The sequence below is a fragment of the Capra hircus genome, chromosome 16, assembly GCF_001704415.2.
Source record: "Capra hircus breed San Clemente chromosome 16, ASM170441v1, whole genome shotgun sequence".
Taxonomy (NCBI): Eukaryota; Metazoa; Chordata; class Mammalia; order Artiodactyla; family Bovidae; genus Capra; species Capra hircus.
In genome coordinates this window covers 64,349,199-64,374,080 of record NC_030823.1, presented here as the reverse complement: position 1 = coordinate 64,374,080, position 24,882 = coordinate 64,349,199, and the positions used below count along the sequence as shown (strand labels likewise).

At 38.2% G+C, this 24,882-nt stretch overlaps 1 protein-coding gene and 1 pseudogene across 8 annotated transcripts in view; both read left to right on the top strand.

The window, feature by feature from the left end:
* Nucleotides 1-18,191, top strand: part of EDEM3 (ER degradation enhancing alpha-mannosidase like protein 3) — a 69,239-nt gene extending 51,048 nt beyond the window's left edge. For 4 of the 8 annotated variants that reach the window (XM_018060717.1, XM_018060716.1, XM_018060711.1 and 1 more), the window contains exons 18-21: nt 1,075-1,240; nt 6,090-6,275; nt 7,554-7,601; nt 14,100-18,191. In XM_018060717.1, the coding sequence (XP_017916206.1) occupies nt 1,075-1,240; nt 6,090-6,275; nt 7,554-7,601; nt 14,100-14,503 (804 nt within the window). In that variant the 3' untranslated portion in view covers nt 14,504-18,191. The remainder of the gene's footprint in view (nt 1-1,074; nt 1,241-6,089; nt 6,276-7,553; nt 7,602-14,099) is intronic. The other 4 variants (XM_018060718.1, XM_018060715.1, XM_018060714.1 and 1 more) reach the window with 2 other exon arrangements.
* Nucleotides 19,982-24,060, top strand: LOC102187617 (annotated as a pseudogene).

Here is a 24,882-nt window from a genome sequence, read left to right as displayed (position 1 = left end):
TCTCTTAATTCAAAGCCTTTAGCTTATCTAAAAATGGTTTTCAAGCTTTTAAACTACTGGAACCTTTCTTTGAACAAAAATCTAACTCAGAGGCTTAATGTAGAGAACAGCTAAAGTGAAAGTGCTCTGGACAAGTGGCTGTGAAGAGTATCAGATGCTGAAGTTCCACTAAGCAAACTTGGAAGACCACTAAGCTAGTTTATCCTATAGGTTTAACTTACTATAGGAAACAAAGCTCACAGTTCAACTATCTGACTGACTGGTAGCAAAGCTAGCTAGCTACTAGACCAGAACCCAAACATCCTGATCATCCCAAACCAATGGTCTTTGAACTCTATTACCCCTAATTTAAACTTTTTCTAGTATATACTTTAAAGCTATGTAGGTTTATAGTAGATTGACTTGTTCAACAACTCTTATTCTAGGCACTATTTTAGATTTTTGCTATATGTCATGTTTATAAAAACCAGTGAAGGTTTATGCCCTCATGAAGTTTACATTCTAAGAGCAAGAAGGGTCTTAAAACATATTTACACTCACATCTTTAAAATCAGTTCTCTGGTGGATTTAATTTTTCTAGGAAGAATTGCTTGCACATTTATGTACACTAAATCCATTTTTTTTCCTCTTTCGAACATTTTTCTGGTTACCAGTGATGGTTTAAAAATGGTTCCCAGCTGTTGAATTATGGGTTTGGGTATGTAGTGAGTCTGCCAGCAGGCTCCAACTTTACCACTTTCTAACATCATGATCTTGAGCAAATTATGAAAGCTGAATCTCAGTTCCCCATGTGTAAAATGTATATATTATCTGTATTTAACTCAGAGTCATTATAAAGATCAGGTTTAGTGATTTATGTAAAAATGCTTTTATAAACTGCAAAGTACAGTAGAAATGGTTTGGGACTATGATATGCAAAATGTTGAAAGCAAAAATTTATGCTAAATGTATATTGGATGTGTTATTGTTAGAAAAGAAATGAGATCTCCCTAAAGCTCTAGATTTTGAATTTTAATGACATGGTAGTGATTTGAGAAGATAAAAGTTATTCAAGTAACTTTTTATTTCTGACAGACAAGAGGATTTGTTGCAAGCAGTAAACCATACAATGGCTGTTCAGAACTTACTAACCCTGAAGCAGTGATGGGGAAAATTGCTTTGATACAAAGAGGGCAGTGCATGTTTGCAGAAAAGGCACGCAACATACAGAATGCTGGCGCCATTGGTGGCATTGTTATTGGTAAGTAATCCTCCGTGTCATTGTATTAATAACTAAAACATCGTTTTTAGGGTTTTCTTTCATTTTCCAAAATTTTATCAGAGTTTGTCATATTGTTTTTACTTCACTAGCCAGCATATTGGATGGGTAATCCAGTGACTCTCTTAATAATCTGTATATGTCTCATACCTTGTTTGAACACCTAAATCTGGGTTTCTGTACAGTAATGCCAATAAATGTACTTGAGTCAGATGTGAAGGTGCAGCAGGAGTGATGGTAAAAACACCTGATACCATGGATCAGAAATGTGCCCATGAGTTCCAAAACCCCTAGGGGCAAGAATTACACCTGCCGCCTTAAGTGGAAAGTCACTGAAAATATCCATTCCTCCACACAGACGCAAGCTTTGGAGTCAGACACATGGGGGTGCAGCTCCTGGCTCTTCCACAAAATCATGCTGTAACCTTTAGATTGTTTACCTGTTTATTCATTATGATTTTTTTTTAGCTCCAGTGAAAATGGTAATAAACATCTTTTAGGTGGTTGTGAGGTTTGAAGATAATGGAAATAAAATTTCCTAAAATTACTGACATGGGTAAAAATAAAATAGAAGGATTTATTTCATTGAAAAAGTTTTTACTATTCCTTTTGCTTATCCTATATGGGCACTACAGTGTTGATGTAATGAATGCATGAATTGCATAGTTAAATATTAACATTAGGAAAAGTTCTGCCTAATAACTTAAATTAGTGGTTAGCGAACTATAGCCTGCAAGCCAAGTTTGGCTCACTGCTTCTTTTGTATGTAAAAGTTTTATTAGAACACAGCTCATCAGTTTGTTTACCTATCTTCAGTAACTGCTTTCAAGAACAGTGCTGGAGTTGAGTAACAGTAACAAAGCCTAAAATACTCTCTATCTGACCAGTTACAAAAAGAGTTTGCTGATGGCGACTTAAATCACCTCTTAGTCCTTGGTTATTTTCCCCTCCGAGATTACTTTTATTAAAGAATTTGATAGCTTGCCACCACTATTATTTTAGACATCTTACTGAGTTTAAAAAAATATGAAAAAATAAAGTTGGGAACATATGTGGAGTATTTTAGATTTTCCCCATTTTTTGGTAAAGTCTAATTTTTGTGGTATTCTGTACTCTGCAAGCTTTGTCAAATCAAATGCTTTCATTAGTAGCTATTAGTTATAGAATGCTATCTTGAGATCTGTAAGTAAATAATTAAAAGAAGTGGTCCTTAATTTTTAAAAAAATTAATGTCTAACTGGAAACTTCCTTATGTTGTAACTCCTTTCCCTGAAGGTTTTTTTGCTTCTGGTGAAGCATTTTGTTTAGTTTCTAATGGTTTTCAGTTCAGTTCAGTCGCTCAATTATGTCTGATGCTTTGCAGTCCCATGGACTGCAGCACGCCAGGCTTCCCTGTCCTTAACCATCTCCCAGAGCTTGCTCAAAGTCATGTCCATCCAATCAGTGATGCCATCCAACCATCTCATCTTCGGTTGTCTCCTTCTCCTCCTACCTTCGATCTTTCTCAGCATCAGTCTCTTTTCCAATGAGTCAGTTCTTTGCATCTGGTGGCCAAAGTATTGGAGTTTCAGCTTCAGCATCAGTCCTTCGTATGAGTGTTCAGGACTAATTTCCTTTAGAATTGACTTCTTTGATCACCTTGCTGTCCAAGGAACTCTCAAGAGTCTTCTCTAGCACCACAGTTCAAAAGCATCAGTTCTTCGGCGCTCAGCTTTCTTTATGGTCCAACTCTCACATGACTACTGGAAAAACCATAGCTTTGACTATACGGACCTTTATCAGCAAAGTAACGTCTCTGCTTTTCAATGTGCTGTCTAGATTTGTCATAGCTTTCCTTCTAAGGAGCAAGTGTCTTTTAATTTCTTGACTGCAGTCACCATCTACCGTGGTTTTCAGTTCACTTCAGTCGCTCAGCCATATCCGACTCTTTGCAACCCCATGAACCACAGCATACCAGGCCTCCCTGTCCTTCACCAACTCCCAGAGTTTACCCAAACTCATGTCCATTGAGTCGGTGATGCCATCCAACCATCTCATCCTCTTCGTCCCCTTCTCCTCGTGCCTTCAATCTTTCCCAACATCAGGGTCTTTTCCAATGAGTCAGCTCTTCACATCAGGTGGCCAAAATATTGGAGTTTCAGCTTCGACATCAGTCATTCCAATGAACACCCAGGACTGATTTCCTTTAGGATGGACTGGTTGGATATCCTTGCAGTCCAAGGGACTCTCAAGAATCTTCTCCAACACCGCAGTTCAAAAGCATCAATTCTTCAGTGCTCAGCTTTCTCCACAGTCCAACTCTCACATCCATACATGACCACTGGAAAAATCATAGCCTTGACTAGATGGACCTTTGTTGGCAAAGTAATGTTTCTGCTTTTTAATATGCTATCTAGGTTGATCATAACTTTCCTTCCAAAGAGTAAGTGTTTTTTAATTTCATGGCTGCAGTCACCATCTGCAGTGATTTTGGAGCCCCCCAAAAATAAAGTTTGACACTGTTTCCACTGTTCCCCTATCTATTTGCCATGAAGTAATGGGACCAGATGCTATGATCTTTGTTTTTTGAATGTTGAGCTTCAAGCCAACTTTTTCACTCTCCTCTTTCACCTTCATCAAGAGGCTCTTTAGTTCTTCTTCACTTTCTGCCAAAAGGGTGGTGTCATCTGCATATCTGAGGTTATTGATATTTCTCCCAGCAATCTTGATTCCAGCTCATGCTTCCTCCAGCCCAGTGTTTCTCATGATGTACTCTGCATAGAAGTTAAATAAGCAGGGTGACAATATACAGGCTTGACGGTACTCCTTTTCCTATTTGGAACCAGTCTGTTGTTCCATGTCCAGTTCTAACTGTTGCTTCCTGACCTGCATACAGGTTTCTCAAGAGGCAGGTTAGGTGGTCTGGTAGTCCCATCTCTTTCAGAATTTTCTGCAGTTTATTGTGATCCACACAGTTAAAGACTCTGGCGTAGTCAATAAAGCAGAAATAGATGTTTTTCTGGAACTCTCTTGCTTTTTCCATGATCCAGCAGATGTTGGCAATTTGATCTCTGGTTCCTCTGCCTTTTCTAAAACCAGCTTGAACTTCTAAGCGTTCACGGTTCCCATATTGCTGAAGCCTGGCTTGGAGAATTTTGAGCATTACTTCACTAGCATGTGAGATGAGTGCAATTGTGCAGTAGTTTGAGCATTCTTTGGTATTGCCTTTCTTTGGGATTGGGATGAAAACTGACCTTTTCCAGTCCTGTGGCCACTGCTGAGTTTTCCAAATTTGCTGTCATATTGAATGCAGCACTTTCACAGCATCATCTTTCAGGATTTGAAATGGCTCAACTAGAATTCCATCACCTCCACTAGCTTTGTTCATAGTGATACTTCCTAAGGCCCACTTGACTTTACATTCCAGGATGTCTGGCTCTAGGTGGTTGATCACACCATCGTGATTATCTGGGTCATGAGTGGTTTTAATTGTATATAAATGAGCAAATTAGGACTTGGTTGTTTTTTGTCCCAAATACCAGAAGTACAGATTATCTTAAAAATCATTTGCCTACAAGAGACAATTTATTTAGTGTAAGGGAGGCTTGTTTACTATATGGAAATGGATTATTTTCGTTGAACCTAAGAGTAAGAAATACTACTGAATGCTCTAAGGAATTAGAAGTGGAAACTAAAAATCCTCAGGAACCATGACGGCTAGCATTTTTCTTGTCTCTATCTGTGGGTCCTCCTGGATTCTTCTCTGCAGCTCTTTGGTATTCTGCTTCAATCTGCAGTTTCTCACCAGCCTGCTCTCTTTTTACCTAGAAGTTCCAAAATGGCCTTTTCCAAAATTGCAACCTAAGCCATCAGTCTGTGTCACTTAACTGGACTTCCGCTGCTACTGCTGCTAAGTCGCTTCAGTCATGTCCGACTCTGTGCAACCCCATAGACGGCAGCCCACTAGGCTCCTCTGCCCCTGGGATTCTCCAGGCAAGAATACTGGACTTCTACCCACTGCTAACCAAAAGTCTTTCTATTTTTGAAAATGTGCCACTTCCAAATCTCCCAGAGACACTGGGGGTCAGGTAGCCATCCTTTGTCTGGTCAGTTGCTGTTGAAGGGTGTGATTCTGCCTGGTATTTCCTACTTAGCAGGGCTTGTCCATGCAAGTTCTCTGAGAGGTGACAGACAGGTTCTCCAGGGAGACTGGCATGTGAGATTAGGACTGGACATAACTGACATCTCCAGTAGAGTAGTAATTAGCAACCATACTATTATTTTTTAACCAGTGTAAAGTCAGAATAGTGTTTCATTCAACTTACAGAGGAAAAAAACAGTCTAGTAATTATTCCTTGTGAAGAGTGTTTTAAAAATACATAATATAATGCCATTAGAGAAAATCGTAAATAGCAATAAAATTTTCATTATTCTGTCATTGTAATTCAAGTCTCTGAATTTTTCCCTTTTTAGGCTTTTTCATAAGCATCTGAAATTTTTATAGTCACAAGCATAGAACTTTGTACTTTACTTTTTTTATGTAATAATAACATTTTGTTTTTCTGTGTGTTCCCTCAGGTAGTTCATTATAATTTACTTACAGTTTACAGTTGTTGACAAGTATAAAGCACTCCAGTAAACTTTTTCAGGCATAAATCATTTCGCTTCTTTTGAATTATTTCCTCAGGGTAAATGTCTAGGAGTAGAATTAGTGGACCCCACAAGTATGAGTGTTTTGTGGTTCTTAATGCAGGAAATTAATGTCGACAGGTGAAAAATAGTAAAGATGGGCAGCTGGACCTTTCTAATGGATGAACGTTTTGATCTTTGCTTTTATTCATTCTCTGGCTAGATGACAATGAGGGGAGCAGCAGTGATACTGCCCCTCTGTTCCAGATGGCGGGGGATGGGAAGGACACAGATGACATTAAGATCCCCATGCTGTTTTTATTCAGTAAAGAAGGAAGTATCATACTGGACGCCATCCGGGAGTATGAGGAGGTGGAAGTGCTCCTTTCTGACAAAGCAAAAGATCGAGGTAAGGGTAAAAAATCCTTTGTTTTCCACTTTGCATTAATTTTTTTAACTTGACAAAAATGAGTTACAAAATGATTATTTATGGTTCACTGGTAAAAGAAGTAAAAATTTTTAGAAGGTGATTTCAAAATACGTTTTTCTTTTGGAAAGAGGAGTAATGAAATGTTTATTTCACTTTGTTTGCTGATTTAGAATGTCATTAGAATTATATTTTTATATGTAATTTATAATTTTTGCTATGATTCTGCCAGTGATAAAAATAGAAGAGATTACATTAAGAGTCATTTTTAACATCCACAGAGGCTTACCATTCAATTTCACAGATACTATATCCTCTGGGGCTTTTTTAGAAGAAGAAGTAAAAAGAGATATATAGAACGGTGTTATATATGATATAATAGTAATTGGTTTTCACCAAGCCACCTGTAATCAAATAACCGTGTTTTGGTAAAGGCATAGAAATCTAGCAGCTTCTCTTCACTGAGATAATTTCATCACATAGATACTTAAAAGTTACGAGAGTTACACATGACTGGCTAGTGCCTGAAGAACAAGGTAGCATGCCTTAATTCATGAGAGTGTATATAGATCCCTCTCTGGGCCAAAATTTTTGTTAGTAAATTGAAAGCTCTTTGAAACCCAAATGACTGTATAAATGCAAGGTCTCACTAGTATTCTTTTACAATTTCACATCTAGGGATAGAGGGCAAATGAGGGAAAGTGAACCATCAGACGTAGTCTGTAATCCTGCTTTTAATAGCCGTTTTCTTAGCCACTGGAGACTCCTATAGGGAGAGCACTAGTCCTCCTACCTCGCCTTCAACAGATCAAGTTGTGTAATTTGTACACAGTTGTTGATGTTTGGGATATTTGTTTGGCAGATATGTAGGAAACTTACCCAATTCAGTATAACCTCCAAGTGGAACAATTAAAAAAAAAAAAGGTTAGCAATAATCTAGTGCTAGCCGAATCAGTGTTTTGTGTTGTCTCCTTGTATTGCTTTATTCTTCTTTGAGGTTCATTCAGTTGTTAACTATTTAAGCAGTATGGCGTGAGTAGGGTGTATATACTTAAGGATGTATAAATAGAATAGAAAGGATTCCTAATCCTCTTAAATCCTCCTATGTGCCTGTTTTTTTTTTTTTTCTTCCTGCGCCCTTTTTTCAGTTAGATCTTTATATGCATTTTGGCATCAAACACAGGCAAATTATTATTCCATGTAACTCTTTAATGCCTTTGCTTTTTTCCCCCCTATTTTGTGCTACCATTGGAATTTCAGCAGCAATATTAAAAGGTAAAATGATTCCAAGCTACATTATTAATAGTAGTAAGTATCCTTAATAAGCCTTAAATTATATATATGTATATGCATGTGGATATACATGTATATACACACGTGTGTGCATATATATATTGTTTCAGTGGCTACCATGATAATACATCATTTAAAGTAATTAGATTATTTTCATGTCTAGTCAGCTGTCCCATAATGATGATTCTTTATTGATCCTGTCATAACAAATTCTGTAAATTAAATAATAGGTGAATTCACTAGTCCATATCCATGCAAGAGTTACTCTAATGAAGACATTGTTGTATAGTATGTGTTACTTTTGGTCACTTTTTATTGGAATGCAGTATAAACTATTTAAAGTATCAACTTGTTTTTAAAACCCATATATCTGTAGGGAAATGTGTGAGGGTTAGGACTATGAGATTGTGGTAGAGCATGTGCTTCCTATATCAGAGATAGGATATGAAGAGAGATCAGTTATGCTATTTAAAAACAAAAGTCTGAACAGCATAAGAGTATTCCCTTGAGGACCTTGCAGTAAAAAGGCTTTATTTAAATTATGTATTTTTTAAAGTTTTGATAGTCCATTTTTTGACTGCGTTCTGTTATAGTGTGATATTTTGACAAAAAGCCTTGAAAAATTCCCCTTTTTGTATAGCTTTTTGAAGAACTGTAGGGCGTTATTAACTGTAAGCAATGAGTTATAGTATAATTGTTAATATTTATCAGTGTAACAAAAGTCAGTGATAATAGTTTTATTAAATCAACTGCTTTATTTACTTAGGATATTCCAGGTTAACCTCTGTAGTGGGCACCATTAATCTGTGCTGTTGCTGTATGCATCAGTGTTTCTCTTCTGCTTCAGAATTAGCTGATGTGGTAGGTAGAAGTGTAGATTCCTGAGGCCTACTCCAGAATATTGAATCAGACTCTCTGAAAGCAGGGGATCAGAATCTGAAATTTTACAAGCATTCCAGTTAATTGCACTCATCTATACTTTGAGAAACACTGAACAAGGCCATGAAGGCACCATCCTTTAAAAAAAAAAAAAAAATCTCCCAGCTCTCTATCTGGCCTTATTGTGCCATCAAGGGTACTCAGACATGACTGAAGCAACTTAGCACACAACACACACAAGGATACTAAGTAGGATTCTATAAGTACACCAAATAATAGCAGCCATAAAATCTGAATGATTTAAAATGTCCTCCAGATTGTTTTCTCTAAAGATCTCATTCCACAGATACATATTTCCCTTAAAAAGTCAGTTTTGATGGCGCCGGTCTTCCCACGTATCAATACAGAAAACAGAGACTCCAGAACAAGCCCCTACTCCCACCTTCTAATTCTGATAAATTCCAGCCATTGATAAGAGAAATATCTGCAACAGTCCTATATCCTAGCAAAAATGTCCAGATAAATATTATACATTTTTCTTCAGAGTAAAGCATTAGTAATTTATTAAGTAGAAATGCTGCTTTCCTCAGATTAAACCAGTCACACTTCTAAAAGTTAAGTTATCCACAGAAGTATTAATATTGTGTCTGTCATGTGTCTGGTTCCAGAATTTCTAGAATTTGTAAAGGTGCTGAATAATAATTCCCACCCTGTGTCCGCAAACAAAAGACAAGAGATCCAAACTGAAACAATTTACAATTAAGATTCAGTTGACTTTTCTCAGTATATTTCTCAAGAGGGGGGAAAAAAATCAGCATTTAAAAGTTTGAATACATTGTCATTTTGTAGTTTATAGCGTAGGCTTCCAGTGCCTTAAGAGCTGTGTGGACACACAGATTCAGAACTACTTTTATATTTGTGTCTGTCTGGTGAAGAGGCAGGCAGAACAGGGGAAACAAAAGAAAGGGCCAGTGGTTTGAACTGCCTAAGATTTAACTGTGGCAGTGTTCCTTTTCCTAAGATTATCCTTCACTGGATGTGATTGGGGTGAATCTGTCCTTCAGTTGATCTGTAGAGATTAGGTCTCTGTTGGAAAGGGTTTGGTTCTGAGGAGGTGAATCTAGTGTGTAAACAGATGGTGTCTTTGCTTGGAAAGGGGCAGCTGAAATGTTAATAGAATTAACACGGAAGGACTCCAGCCTCTCTTCCTCAGTCACCACGTGTTTTCTCTTGCACTTTTGCATTTGCACACCGTCCCTCTTTGCACAAGTGCCTCGTCTATCCCGATTCCACTCCCACAACCTTTTCCTCTTTAAAAACGTTTCGTCATTCTAAACACCAAGTTTAGTGCTATCCTCTCTATGAATTTTTCTCTTATTCTCATAGATAAAATGTATGGACATCTTCTTTAACAGTCTATACTCATTTAGTTTTGGCTGTGCTGGGTCTTTGTTGTGTGCGCAGGCATTCTCTAGTTACGACAAATAGGGTCTATGCTCTACTTGTGGTGCCACGGGCTTCTCATTGTCGTGGCTTCTCTTGTTACAGAGCACGGGGTTTGGAGTGTAGACTCAGTGCTTGTGGCACACAGGCTTAGTTGCTAGGTCTTCCTAGACCAGGGATTGAATCTGTGTCCCCTGCATTGGCAAGTAGATTCTTAACCACTGGGCCACCAGGGAAAGTCCCAACATCTTCGTAATATAGTTGTACTTTTGACATTTGTATTACATTGTACTTCTTTACCTGTGTCTCAGCTCTGTATTTCTTGTTGTCAGTAAATGCTGGTAGCATGGGTGAATGAATGGTTGTAGAACATCCAGTCTCGAAGTCTTTGCCAAGTTTCTTTGTTCTTTCATTATTGAAACTTTCTTTTCTTTCTCTCTTTTTTTTTGTATCTTGAGATTTTCTTCATTCGTTTTTGCTTCTGCAAGTCTGATTCACCATCCCTGAATTTAATGATGTAATCATTAGTACTATGATATTCCATACTGTGACAATAGGCCCCATAGAATGAAGGTTTGTAGTGGTGTGGTAGATTCTTCCTTTTTGTACTTATCCAGCTGTCGTTTTTATTTAGCTGATTGTTGCCACTTCGCTATGTATCACATATTCTCATATGTTTGATCTGTTTTTGGGTGACTTGCTCTTCTTTTACACTAATCTGTTTGCTTATTCCAGTGCCAATAATAAAATAGTTTGCTATTTTGAATACATTTTAATATCTCTTAATGCAGCTCCCATCTCACTAATTCTTTTCAGAATTTCTTGACTTCTCCGTGATGTATATTCTTCCATAGGAATTTAAAGATAATCCTATCCAGTCCAAAAAGGAAAGGAGTAGAATTGGGATTCATTTTGGAATTGTATAACTGCATATGTTACATATAAACAGGAAAGTTTTGTTAAATATTGACTTTCCATCCAGGTACATACAGGTACTTACCTGTAAATTGAATCAGATCTTATTTTTTCATTGAGATTTTATAATATTAAGCAATAAGATTTCATAATAAATTTAATTCTGTGTCTTGTAGATTTTGTTTTTAATTATAGAAAGGTTACTTAGTTTATTTCTAACCAGTTATTGCTACTACAGAGGGGTTATTTGTATTTGCCTACTTATTTTTACCCTGTATCAAATTCTTTAATCATCTTGCTAGTGTAGTTAAAAATTGAGTTACTTTGAGTTAAAGTGTAAAACAGAATCTCAAAATACAGACAACTTGATCTTTTTCTATATTTACACTATTCTTTTTAATTGAAGTGCAGTTGATGTGTTGTGTAAATGTCTGTTGTACAGCAAAGTAATTCAGTTACGTTCCTTTCCATTATGGTTTATCACAGCATATTGAATATAGTTCCCTGTGTTAAACAGTAGGACCTTGTTGTTTATCCACCCTGTATATTTGCTAATTTGGATATGTTAATCCCAAACTCCCAATCCTTCCCTCCATCACCTTTCCTCGCCCTTGGCAACCATAAGTCTGCTCTCTGTGAGTCTGTTTCTGTTTTGTAGATATGTTGATTTGTGTCGTATTTTAAATTCCACATATAAGTGATACCATATGGCACTTGTCTCGTTCAGACCACTTAGTGTGATAATCTCTAGGTCCATCCTTGCTGCTGCAAATGGCATTATTTCACTCTTTTTTATGGCTGACTCATATTCCATTGTATATGTGTACCATATCTTCTTTATCCATTCGTCTGTCAGCGGACATCTAGGTTGCGTCCGTGTCCTGGCTCTTGTGAACAGTGCTGCAGTAAGCATTGGGGTGCGTGTATCTTTTTGAATTATGGTTTATCACAGCGTACTGAATATAGTTCCCTGTGCTATGCAGTAGGACCTTGTTGTTTATCCAGCCTGTGTATACTGATTTGCATTTGTTAAGCCACTGAGGCAGCAACTGAGGTCTACTATCCTGGAGCCTGCATAGGTAGAGGCTGGTAGTGGAGAAAGGGGCTCCCTTTGTGTGCCGCTTAACAATGGTGCTTGACTTCTCTGGTGGCCTGGGTGCTTCTGCAAACACCCCCAGTTGCGGCCATGGCACACTCCGGCCCCCTTCAGGCCTTGTCCGCACAGCCAACAGCAGTCCCCCTCCTGTGGACTGCGCGCTCAGCCCTGAGATTCAGGCCCTGCCAGTACCAGCAGATGCATGCCTCAGGCCGGGGCGCGCGGGGCGGCAGTGCTCCAGTCTGTGCAGATGTCTCTCCTGCCGGCCGCGAATGGGGACTATGCTCTCCTCTGAGCCTCCCTTTCTGTCCCTGCTGCTGCGAGGGGGCTTCCCAGGATGCGGGAACCGCTCCTCTTTTTAGCTCCCTCCCAGGGGTGCATGTCCCGCCCCTCCATCCTCTTTTTTCCTCCTTCCTCCTGCCTGATAGAGATTTTTCTTGTCCTTTCAGGTGTTTGAGGTCTCCTGCTTGTGTCCAGTAGGTGTTCTGTGAGATTTGTTCTGTTTGTAGATGTATCTTTCCTGTTATTTGTGGGAGGAGGGGAGCTCCCCGTCCTACTCCACATCTCGATTGGAGCCTACCCCACTCTGTTTCCTTATCCTTAGCTAGGTTTCCAAAAGAATATTATGTATGTAACCCTAGAGTGATTCTTTGTCAAAAGCAGAGTCTTTATTGCTGTATAAAATAGCCCCACACCTTTTCGTATTCTAAACTAGATTAATGCAGTCTAGAAATGAAGGTTCTTTTTGGTTTTGCTCAAACTTAGGGTAGCCTAGCATAAATGAGCTCCAAGCTGCCAGACTGCTTTCTGTTCTTTAGTTTCCCTAAATGTCAAATTAAAATGTACCTTTTCCACAGCTGAGAGAACGTATGGGAACTCCTCCCCCTTGCCCACCTTCCCCCTGACACAGCCCCAGCACAAACTATCCAAAGCTTCCCACGTCGGGTAATCCTGCCTGGTCGGTGTATGCATACGTATCCTTCTGTCCCTCCCTGTGTGCCTTTATTTCCTTCCATTTTTCTGGTTTTATAATAAGTTCATCTTCTCTTTCTTCTTGGACTAATTCTGCTTATCTTTGAAATCTCAGTTCAAGTGTCACATTCTGAAAGTGAAAGTGAAGCCGCTCAGTCGTGTCCGACTGTTTGCGATCCCATGGACTGTAGCCTACCAGGTTTCTCCATCCATGGGATTTTCCAGGCAAGAGTACTGGAGAGGGTTGCTATTTCCTTTTCCAGGGGATCTCCCCAACCCAGGGATTGAACCCAGGTCTCTTGCATTGCAGGCAGACACTTTACCCTCTGAGCCACCAGGGAAGCACATTCTGAAAGAAGTCCTCAAATCTCATTATTCTTTCCTAACACCATAGCATGCATCACAGAGTCTTCTATTTATTTGTGTTTATTTGTAAACGTTTTCCTCAGCTGGACTGTAAGATTCAGAAGGGCAGGTTAAGTGTTTGTTTTCACCTAGTTTTATCCCTAGCACCTTGCACGGTGCCTGCCACACAGTAAGATGCTCAGGAGACCTTTACCTTCACCAACTGACTGCAGAGTCTGAGAATTGTGCATCCTGTGATTATAGATGCTGCTACCTCAGCACTTTCTTGTAGGAACCCTAAATAAAATGCCTCTAATGGTTTTACTGTATATTCATTACCAGAGGTTTAGCCTGCTTTTCCACCTTCCAGTGGATTTTATGATTATAATTCATAGACTTCCAGTAATGAAGTTTTGTAAATAGTCTGTCTTTGTATTTATGGAAATACTTAATCACATTAATACCCCTGAGTCACTTAATTTTGTATTATCTGCATTTTCATGGTTTACTGAGTGGGGATTTCACTTTTCAAAGAATATTAAAATTACAGCAGTGGCAAGCACTGTTTAAATTTTATTTGGTTTAATATGTTCTCACTTGTGGGCTTTCCTGAATTTAGGTGTTTAATAAATTTGAGACATATAAATTTTTATGCATTTTAATAGTATTTTTGTTTAGTGTATTTCTTGGCATTTATTGACACCCATTGACAGCAGTCTTTATTAGAGTCATCCTGCATTAACATGGTTTTCTTTTAACTCTCAGTTTTTTCCTTGAGTGCTAAAACCAGTATGGTTTTGAGAATATGATAGTACATGTTTTGAGGAGGAAAGTAGCATGAAGTTTGTTTCTTTCCTGTACAGATCCTGAGATGGAAAGTGAAGAACAACCATCCTCCGAAAATGACTCTCAGAGTGCTGAGCAGATTGCATCAAGGTCTCAGGAGATTGATCTGGTTGATCAAGAGTCTCCTGAGGAAAGTTCTGTGAACTCTCATCCAGAATCTTTATCTCCAGTAGATACAGACAGTGCTGCAAGCGTTTCTTCTTCTGAACAGGATTCTAACCCCGTGGAAAACCTCGAGACTACAAGTCTTGATGGTGAATGTACAGATTTAGATAACCAGCTTCAAGAACAGTCAGAAACTGAGGAGGATTCCAACCCTAATGTTAGCTGGGGTCAAAAGGCCCAGCCTATAGACTCCATATTAGCAGACTGGAATGAAGACATAGAAGCATTTGAAATGATGGATAAGGATGAGCTCTGACTCACAAAAGTCTACCTGGTGGTAGGTATTTCAAAAGAAAAGGTAAACTGTGGTTAATAGACGCCCTGATACTAAGCAGGCTCTCTTCATGGGAGGCTTTAAGTATGGTGATGAGCAACCACGTTCTGACTGGGAGAGTTAGTTATCATAGGAATCTGGAACATGCTGTGTTAGAACTGACCTTGTTTAAAACTGTCCCATCAAAAAATGCAAACTCACAGTCCTCCCCCACCCCCCAGGTGACAGGATTGTACCATCGTGCTGCACACCTTGGGCCAGGAAAAGATTACTGGGCATTCCTTGGAACCAGATTTCTGCAGTCTCTGGATAGTAGCTAAGAAACATATCCAGTTAACTATGAGGTGGGGAATACAGATTTGTACAGCTTTCTAATTAAAGGAAGCTCTCTGTTTTCTTGGTTTGGGGGTTAGAGGTTCTTTGGGGGAAATGCATAGGAGTTTTGTGGGCATTCTGGTTATGCTGCCTTCACGGAAACACTCAAAGTGACCTAAGTGGTTGTGAAGCAAATGCATTCATAGTGAAAACAGTCTTTGCTCATCATTTTCACTTGCTTCATTGTGTAACATGATCAAGATGACTTGATTTTTTTTCCCTCTTAATGGTGTCCTTTTCATTTAAACCAAAGCTGAAGCCAGTGTACTTTCTCAGTGAGTTCTTTGCGTAAAGACTAATCATTGGGACCAGGTAAAAAGGTCATATAATGTGGAAGTTGGTTACTTAATACTCTTGAAAAATGGAGCAAGGGAGAAACTATAATGTTGCAATATGAACTTGCCATTGGGCCTTCCATAAGGAAAGCTGTGACTACTCTGAAATGGAACTTAAGGTTATATCTTTGTAGGGTAAATTATAAATCTTTTCCAGTTCATTTCTTTGGAGGTGATTACCTCTAGCCATCAGCCTTACTCCATCCCATGTGTAGTATGCATTTTGAGCCACAAGACCTGTGTTGCCAATAGCTGAATACATTTTGTTCCATTTTTCTGTCTTAGCCATGATAAAACTGTGGTAGTGATCTAAAAATTCTGGAGTAACTACTATTTTTTCCTCCTTTGAAACTATATTTGCTAAAGTTGCACCTGAGGAATCTGTCACATTTTCTGTTGAATCATGGTTTTTAAGTTTTGTTTTGTTTTGTAATGAGTATTCCTTCCAATATGGACTTGAAAATTAGTCTATGGTAACCTGTGTAAAAAACACAGTAGCAACTAACATATAGCCATATAGCTTAATGGAACCTTTTCCCCTATATTTTTATTTTTTGTTGGTTTTTTTTTGGTGTGTGTGTGTGTGTGTGTGTGTGTGGCAGTCTGGTGCTGGCCACATTTAAGTTTTTAAAATTTTTTTGTTGATATCTGTAGACAGCCCTGTAATTGAAATCATGGCTTTACTCTATTTATTTTTTTAAACTTAACGTGAATCAGTTCTAAAGGAATATTTGAGACTTAATTTTCTTTTTCTTTACCGTGTCATTATATAATAACTTTTTTTTCTTAAAACACAGTTTTGGAGGTACTGATGGACTTAAACTGTATATGGAGCTGTTAAAAGAACAGCAGTGCTGTATTGTAGTTATGTATATTCATGTACAGTATGTCTTAGATCCCAGGTAAACATATCTTTTATAAGGGGATAAATAGCTGCTTTCAAAAATTCCAGCTAAAGTTAATTGGGTCAGTGAGTAATAAATCTAATAGAGAATTCACTTTGAGGGGGGAAAAAAAAAGAGTAGTATACAAGACTTTTATTGGCCCTTAATTAAACCTGACACCAAAATGGATATTTTTAGTCTCTCTGCATGTGAAATTTGGTGTAAGAAGATAGAACTATAATACATAGAGTATATGGAAGGATAGACATAGTGCTTTGTTCATTTTGATTGCAAAGCTGCCAAAATAGCTGAAGCATAATTACTTGACTTGCCTTGATTTATAGGACTGGGGCTTGGAGAAAAGGAGCAGATGTTCCTTTAAGACTTGGATTACAGAAGTCTTATATACGTTGATTTGGGTTTCTTTTTGTAGCTCAAAGCCATTGTTTTTTAAATCCAGCTTTTCTAATTTATCAAAACAACATAATTTTATTTCCAGCAGAGATCTTGTGGCATACACAGAAAAGCCAGCTTACTGCCACTTAACCTTTCTTTGGCCATTAGAGGGAGTTGTTGCCATTCATTGAGGTCTAGAAGCAACTTGGAGAAGGAAATGGCAACCCACTCCAGTATTCTTGCCTGGAGAATCCCATGGACAGAGGAGCCTGGCAGGCTACAGTGCACGGGGTCACAAGAGTCAGACACAACTTAGTGACTAAACCACCAGCTTGTTTAGAAAAATAAATACTTAAAGAAAAAAAATTTAACTATAAAATTAACAAACTATAAAGATTAATAGCAGAAGGAATTATACTTGATTTTTCCCTAAGAAAAGAAGGTATAATGTTCAGCTTCAAAACTCCAGCATTGTCACTGACTCTCTATTCTTAACTGACATACTGCCACGAAGTTGTTTTTGAGTTCATGAAAAGTTTCAACAGCATTAGACATTTTTTTTTAATGTTTTGTTTTTTAAGTACCTTTTATAGCATTTTATTTACTTCCTAAAGATTCAGGGAATCTGAATTTTAGATTCTGTGACCCTGAATTTTAGAAACATCTGGTCTACCTCAGTTAGATGTTGGCTGCATAGAGATAGAGCTGAAGTGATCACCACAGCCATAAAACTGATTGACTAAGAAGGATTTATACAATGTTTACAAACCTGGAATCAAGTATGGATTTTATCTGAAAGTTAAAAGTTAGATATTAGAGAAAGTATTTAATTCAGGTATTTTCAAGTTTTAAAACTTCACTTGTTTACCTACTAAAAATAGTTCTAGTTTTTCTGCTTAGGAAAGTCCATTAAAATGATATACCCTAATTTGCAGTGCTTTTCTCATAAAGTTTTGGGTGTGAAAGAATTGTAATTTACTAGATATGTTTGGGATGGGATATTTTGTTGGGTAGGTTTTCCTTTTTCTTTTTAACGTTTAACAAGAGTACAGTTGTTTCAGAACAAATTTTTTTAACATTATACTTTTCCCTTTCTCTTCACAGTGTTTAGAGAGTAAAATGAAAAACTGTGCACTCTGTGATTTTAACTTCTCTAATATACTCTTGAGATTTTTGCTTTAATTTAAATTGCCATCACATGGCCCTTTCATTAGTAAAACCAGCATTTGTTCCCTCACCAAACCCCATGCCAAATTCATCATAAAGAAAGCTCAGCATCCATAATTCTAGTAGTGCTTATCAATTTAGAGGAGGGGGCATTTAGTAAATATCCCAACTGGTCATTTTATGCACAAGGCTTCAGTCAGAACATAGAAAAAAAAACATTCTGTGAATGAAATATTGTATGTTCAGATTTTATAAAAGACATTTTTAAAAGCCCAATTTACAGCCGTATATTTTCTTATGATGTAATTTATGAAAAAGATGTCTGTACTAACAGGTGCTGTAACACTACTGTTGTTGGATTTTATTGTTTGGTGATAAATGTATACAATATTTCTAAGGGAAACTATGTACTGTGATGTAAAAGTCTGGGCAAAATGTATATAATCCTTGTATATAGTTGTGTATTTGATTATAATTACTGATTGTAAAGATTTAATAAAATATGTAAATATCCTGGTTTAGTTTTAATTCTTATTTTTAGCATACTTTGCATATCTTTATACTTTGATATCTCTAAATTTTTTTTCACCACTGTTTTCCCTTTCATTTTCATTTACCCTAGAAGAGTAGGTTTGGGGGATGCCTTAGAATATAGACATGCAAACACACATTGAACAGTTCCACAACTCAACTAGTATCCTCAAGGTAGAGCTAGAGTTATTAATTTACAACGTCAATATTGGTAGCATGTGTGTTTTGAGTTTTGTTGTGGTGGTGGTTTTGTCACTAAGTCATGTCTGACTCTTTTGGGACGCCATGGACTTCAGTCCACCAGGCTCCGCTGTCTAAGGAATTTCCCAGGCATGAATATTGGAGTGGATTGCCATTTCCTTCTGTAGGAGATCTTCCTGATTCAAGGGTTGAACCGGCATCGCCTGCATTGGCAGGAGGGTTCTTTAACAATGAGACACCAGGGAAGCCCATATGTTTTGAGTTTTCTAATATTTAATAAAATCAGTTATCCTTTTAATATTGTCATCAAAAGTAATACTGACCTCTCCTGTTAATTCCATTGAGACCATCTGTTTAACAGCCACTTTCAGATACTATGATACTATGCTTTTCATCTTTACTGTTATAGGGTTTGTGAACACAAGATATGTTGAAAGATCTGATAATATCACTATTATCTGTTGATATTAATAATCATTTTCTTTAAAGATAAGCAAACTGAAAGTTGAACGAGTTCTAAGCATCTTATGCTTAGGTGCCTGGTTCATGGAATGGGAGCCTTGGTTTATTTCCAGAGCTTGTGAATTCATAAAGAATGGACTCATCATCCCAGATGACTGTGGGAGAAATAGTTTAGAAGTCCTGTGGTGTGTTAGAGCACATTTCTACCCTTGTTTCAGCCCCACCTGTCTGAGAAGTAGTGCTGTCTTGAGACATAGCAGCTACAGGTAATACTGAAAAAATACTTTGGATGTAACAGTAGGATGGAATTTCATAGAGAATACTGAAAACCTTCCTCTGAGGGTTAAGGAGAGAACCAAAGTCCTTAAATAGGCCAGTCAGAGACAGAGGAACCTAACACCTGGGGCCTGGCTGTTCCCTTCCTACCACCGTCACCACCACCACCCTGCTGTTGGAGTTGCAGAAATTAGAGGCACAGCTTACACAGCAAACCCCTACTTTATCTGTTCCAAATTTCTGAGAAAAGCCATTGATCTTGGGTCAAGAGGCAGTCTGACAAACACTGCAAGCTAGCTTGTCCTAAAGGCCCTTTCCCTACTCTCCTATCCAGCTTTCTCCTTGTAGAGTAGGTGGCGTTCTCAAGGCAATCCCAGAGAGCTGCTATCTTTAGAAGAACTGATCTATTTAGTCGGCCACACTCTTGTCTTACCTGAGGTCTTATGCCAACTGAATCCCAGCTTTAACTGTCTTATTATATTAATAAAATAGGTAAATATTTTTAAAGCCCTATTATCTCATTCTCCAATCATTACTTTTAACTCAGTCTTGTCCATTCACTTGGGTGATTCTTCAGGACCTCCAGTCAATTGGTCCTTCTGCTTTCTTAGAATCCATCACCCTTCCCCATGGCCTCACTTCCCAATTTACCCACCATTAATGTCTCTTGCTCTTTTGAGCAAACTTGGCAAAACTTTAAATCTTATTAAGTCCAACTACTCATGATTTAGCACCTAAGTGTAAGTAGTTATTTAAAGTGCTCACTGGCACTTTAAATCATGAATACAAATCTAGGAAGGGAGAAAATGGAGAGAAGAGCCTGGAACTGGGCTATGGCGGATTCTGAGGATTCAAAGATGAGGATTGTGGGTCTTTCCAAAGATTCACAGCTTGCAGGATTTAGTAAGGATTTTAGACTTTGTTCTAAGGGTAATGAGAAATCACTAAAGGGTTTTAAATTAGCATAGTGAAGTGTAATGCTAAATGAATAAAAATCTAGAACAGCCCTATTCTATAATAATAATAACTCATTTATTCAACAAAAACTTACTGAGCATCTCCTGTATGCCAGGCATTATGGGGCTTGGAGGTTGCAACACTGGGTCAAACATAAACAAGATAGAAAATAAAACTATTAATAAATACAATAATAGGCTTATGAAAGAGAAGAACTTATGGTGAGAGGATAGTGATGGATATCAACAAAGAATTCTACTTTAAGTAACCAAAACATTAACAATGATTATCTCTGGATTACAGGCAATTTCTATTTATCTGTTTGGGTGTATTTCCAAAATGAGCATTATGATTTTAAAAATAGAAACAGCCTAGGTCAAAGGTGAAAGACATGCTGAGAACTATACAACATTAATAGAGGAAATTATGATTCAAAGAAATGGAAAGATATCCTCTTAGATTGAAAATAGTAATATTGTTAAAATGGCAATACTACCCAAAACAATTTACACATTTAATGCAATCCTTATCAAATTACCCATGGCATTTTTTCACAAAACTAGAACAAACAGTCCTGAAATTTATATGGAATTGTAAAAGACCCAGAATTGCCAGTGCAATCTTGAGGGAAAAGAACAAAGCAGGAAGTATATCCCTTCCAGACTTCAGACAATACTAGAAAGCTACAGTAATCCAAACGGCATGGTAAATAGACATATGGACCAATGGAACAGAATAAAAAGCCCAGAAATAAACCACTCAGGTATGGTCAATTAGTCTTCCACAAAGGAGGCAAGAAGATGCAATGGAGAGAAGACAGTGCACCACCGGCAAGTGGGGCAGGAGAGGGAGACAGCCATATGCAAGGCAGCAAAGCCAGACACACGCTTAGGCTGCAGGCAAAACAACTCGAAATGGCTTAAGACACGACAGCAGAGAGCTCCTTGAAGAGAATATAGAAAAAGCATAAATTGACATAAATGCCAAAGAAGGCTCAAACTACCACTCAGTTGCACTCATCTCACACGCTAGTAAAGTAATGCTCAAAGTTCTCCAAGCCAGGTTTCAGCAATACGTGAACCGTGAACTTCCAGATGTTCAAGCTGGTTTTAGATAAGGCAGAGGAACCAGAGATCAAATTGCCAACATCCACTGGATCATTGAAAAAGCAAGAGAGTTCCAGAAAAACATCTACTTCTGCTTTGTTGACTATGCCAAAGTCTTTGACTGTGTGGACTGCAATAAACTGGAAAATTCTGAAAGAGATGGGAATACCAGACCACCTGACCTGCCTCTTGAGAAACCTATATGCAGGTCAGAAAGCAGCAGTTATAACTGGACATGGAACAACAAACTGGTTCCAAATAGGAAAAGGAATATATCAAGGCTGTATATTGTTACCCTGCTTATCTAACTTATATGCAGAGTACATCATGAGAAACGCTGGACTGGAAGAAACAAGCTGGAATCAAGATTGCCGGGAGAAATATCAAACCTCAGATATGCAGATGACACCACCCTTATGGCAGAAAGTGAAGAGGAACTCAAAAGCCTCTTGATGAAAGTGAAAGAGGAGAGTGAAAAAGTTGGCTTCAAGCTCCACATTCAGAAAATGAAGATCATGGCATCTGGTCCCATCACTTCATGGCAAATAGATGGGGAAACAGTGGAACCAGTGTCAGACTTTATTTTTTGGGAGCTCCAAAATCACTGCAGATGGTGACTGCAGCCATGAAATTAAAAGACGCTTACTCCTTGGAAGGAAAGTTATGACTAACCTAGACAGCATATTCAAAAGCAGAGACATTACTTTGCCAACAAATGTCCATCTAGTCAAGGCTATGGTTTTTCCTGTGGTCATGTATGGATGTGAGAGTTGGACTGTGAAGAAAGCTGAGTGCCGAAGAATTGATGCTTTTGAACTGTGGTGTTGGAGAAGACTCTTGAGAGTCCCTTGGACTGCAAGGAGATCCAACCAGTCCATTCTGAGGGAGATCAGCCCTGGGATTTCTTTGAAAGGACTGATGCTAAAGCTGAAACTCCAATACTTTGGCCACCTCTTGTGAAGAGTTGACTCATTGGAAAAGATTCTGACTCTGGGAGGGATTGGGGGCAGGAGGAGAAGGGGATGACAGAGGATGAGATGGCTGGATGGCATCACTGACTCGATGGACATGAGTTTGAGTGAACTCTGGGAGTTGGTGATGGACAGGGAGGCCTGGCATGCTGCGGTTCATGGGGTTGCAAAGAGCAGGACATGACTGAGCGACTGAACTGTCTGACTGGCTGACTTATACCAGTATTTTAAGTAAATCTCCCAAAGCAATAGAAATAAAAGCAAAAATGAATGAGGTCTAATCAAACATACAAGGTTTTGTTCAGTAAAGGAAACCACAGCAAAATCAAATAACAGCTTACAGAATGGGAGAAAATATTTGCAAATAAAGCAACTACAAGGAACCAATTTCCAAAATGTACAAACAAATACAACTCAATAACAACAATAAACAACACAATCAAAAATGGGCAGAAGACCTAAATAGATATACCTCCAAAGAAGACATACATACAGATGACTGATAGGCACATGAAAAGATGCTCATCATTGCTAATTATTAGAGAAATGAAAATCAAAACTATAATGAGGTAGAAGATATTAAGAAGAGGTGGCGAGAATACACAGAAGAACTATACAAAAAGACCTCAATGACCCAGATAACCACGACAGTGTGATCACTCACCTAGAGCCAAACATCCTGGAATATGAATTCAAGTGGGCCTTAGGAAGCATCACTACAAATAAAACTAGTGAAGGTGATGGAATTCCAGTTGAACTATTTCAAATCCTAAAAGATAATGCTGTTAAAGTGCAGCACTCAGTATGCCAGCAAATTTGATTAACCCAGCAGTGAGTGGCCACAAGACTGGATATGGTCAGTTTTCATTCCAATCCCAAAGAAAGGCAATGCCAAAGAATGTTCAAACTACCACACAATTGCACTCATTTCACATGCTAGCAAAGTAATGCTCAAAATCCTTCAAGCTAGGCTTCAACAGTTTGTGAACCGAGAACTTCCAGATGTACAAACTGGATTTAGAAACGGCAGAAGAACCACAGATCAAATTGCCAGAATCCATTGTATCATAGAAAAGCTAGAGAATTTCAGAAAACATCTACTTATGCTTCATTGACTACGCTAAAGCCTTTGTGTGGATCACAACAAACTGTGGAAAATTCTTAGAGAGATGGGAATACAGACCACCTGACCGACCTCCTGTGAGACCTGTATGCAGGTCCAGAAGCAACAGTTAGAACTGAAACAACAGACTGGTTCCAAATTGGGAAAGGAATACGTCAAGGCTGTATATTGTCATCCAGCTTATTTAACTTATATGCAGAGTACATCATGAGAAATTCCAGTCTGGATGAAGCACAAGCTGGAATCAAGATCTCTGAGAGAAATATCAATAACCTCAGATATGCAGATGACACCACCCTTATGGCAGAAAGCAAAGAGGAATTAAAGAGTCTCTTGACGAAGGTGAAATAAGAGTGAAAAAGCTCAGCATTCAAAAAATATTCATCTGGGAGAAGCCAGCTGGATGGCAGGTGCGGGAGTGCGGTCACTAGCCAATAAGAACCTGAAACATCTTGTAGTTGTCTGAAGATTCTTCAATTACTGTGTCAAGCGACACAGATGTTTCTCTTTCCTCATATGATGAAGATCAGGGATGTTAGCTTATCCGAAAAGCTAAGAGAGGCACCATTTGTCCCCATTGGAATGGCAGGTTTTGCAGCAATTATGGAATATGGATTATATAGAGGAGAAATACTAAAAGTTCTGTTCCCCTGATCCACATGTGTGTGGCAGCCCAAGGCTTTGTTGTGGGAGCAGTGACTCTTGGTATGGGCTATTCCCTGTATCAAGAATTCTGGGCAAAACCTAAACCTTAGAAGAGGAGATGCCGTCTTGGTCTTGGTGGTGGTGCTTGCTTTAATTAGACATCTCATACTGAGGTTATATATTTATGCTGAAAATAAATTTTTTGGGTCAGACAAGAACATGGTAATTTGAATATTGGCTTATTTTCTTGCAGGCTTGATTTGCCTGCTGACCAAATTACTGGTGACTAGTTCACTAGCTAGGTCATTCGGGGGAGTCAGATTCAGATCAGCACAAAAGAAACGTGTCACTTTTAAATACATTTGATAGAGATACCTGTCCACCTTCTTAAACGCTTCTGTTGAAATTAGTTCTAAAGAAGACAACATGCCAATCCTGAAAATGCTCCCAGTTGCTGCAGAAAATCATATGCTTTTGATGTAAGGTAGGAGTCCTATTTACTGCTGTTAATTTAACTTTCTGACTGTCTTGTGGACTAAGTACTGTTTTAAGGGCTGGTGGGCTCTTGAGGAACCCTTTCAGAACAGTGCATGGAATACAACATTATAAACCTCCCTGCAAGTAAAAAGTTGGTAACAGAGCCACTTTGAAGTAGTATTTATTTTAGATCATAGTTGTAAACATGAGAATAACTTAACTGTATATCCCTGTTAGCTCTTTTGTAGTTGCAGAATTAGATTTTGCTGCTGTTATAATAGAATAATTTTAAATGTTATTTGGAAACAAATGTGTGTTTTAGGTGCTAATGCAAAGGTTTAAAAAAAACACTTTTTAAATGTGCACAGTATGTTTTTTTTCTCCAAAAGAATCATCAACTAAATAAAATGCCTATAATGGAAGTGATTGATGACCAAGCTGGTTTGGTCACATAT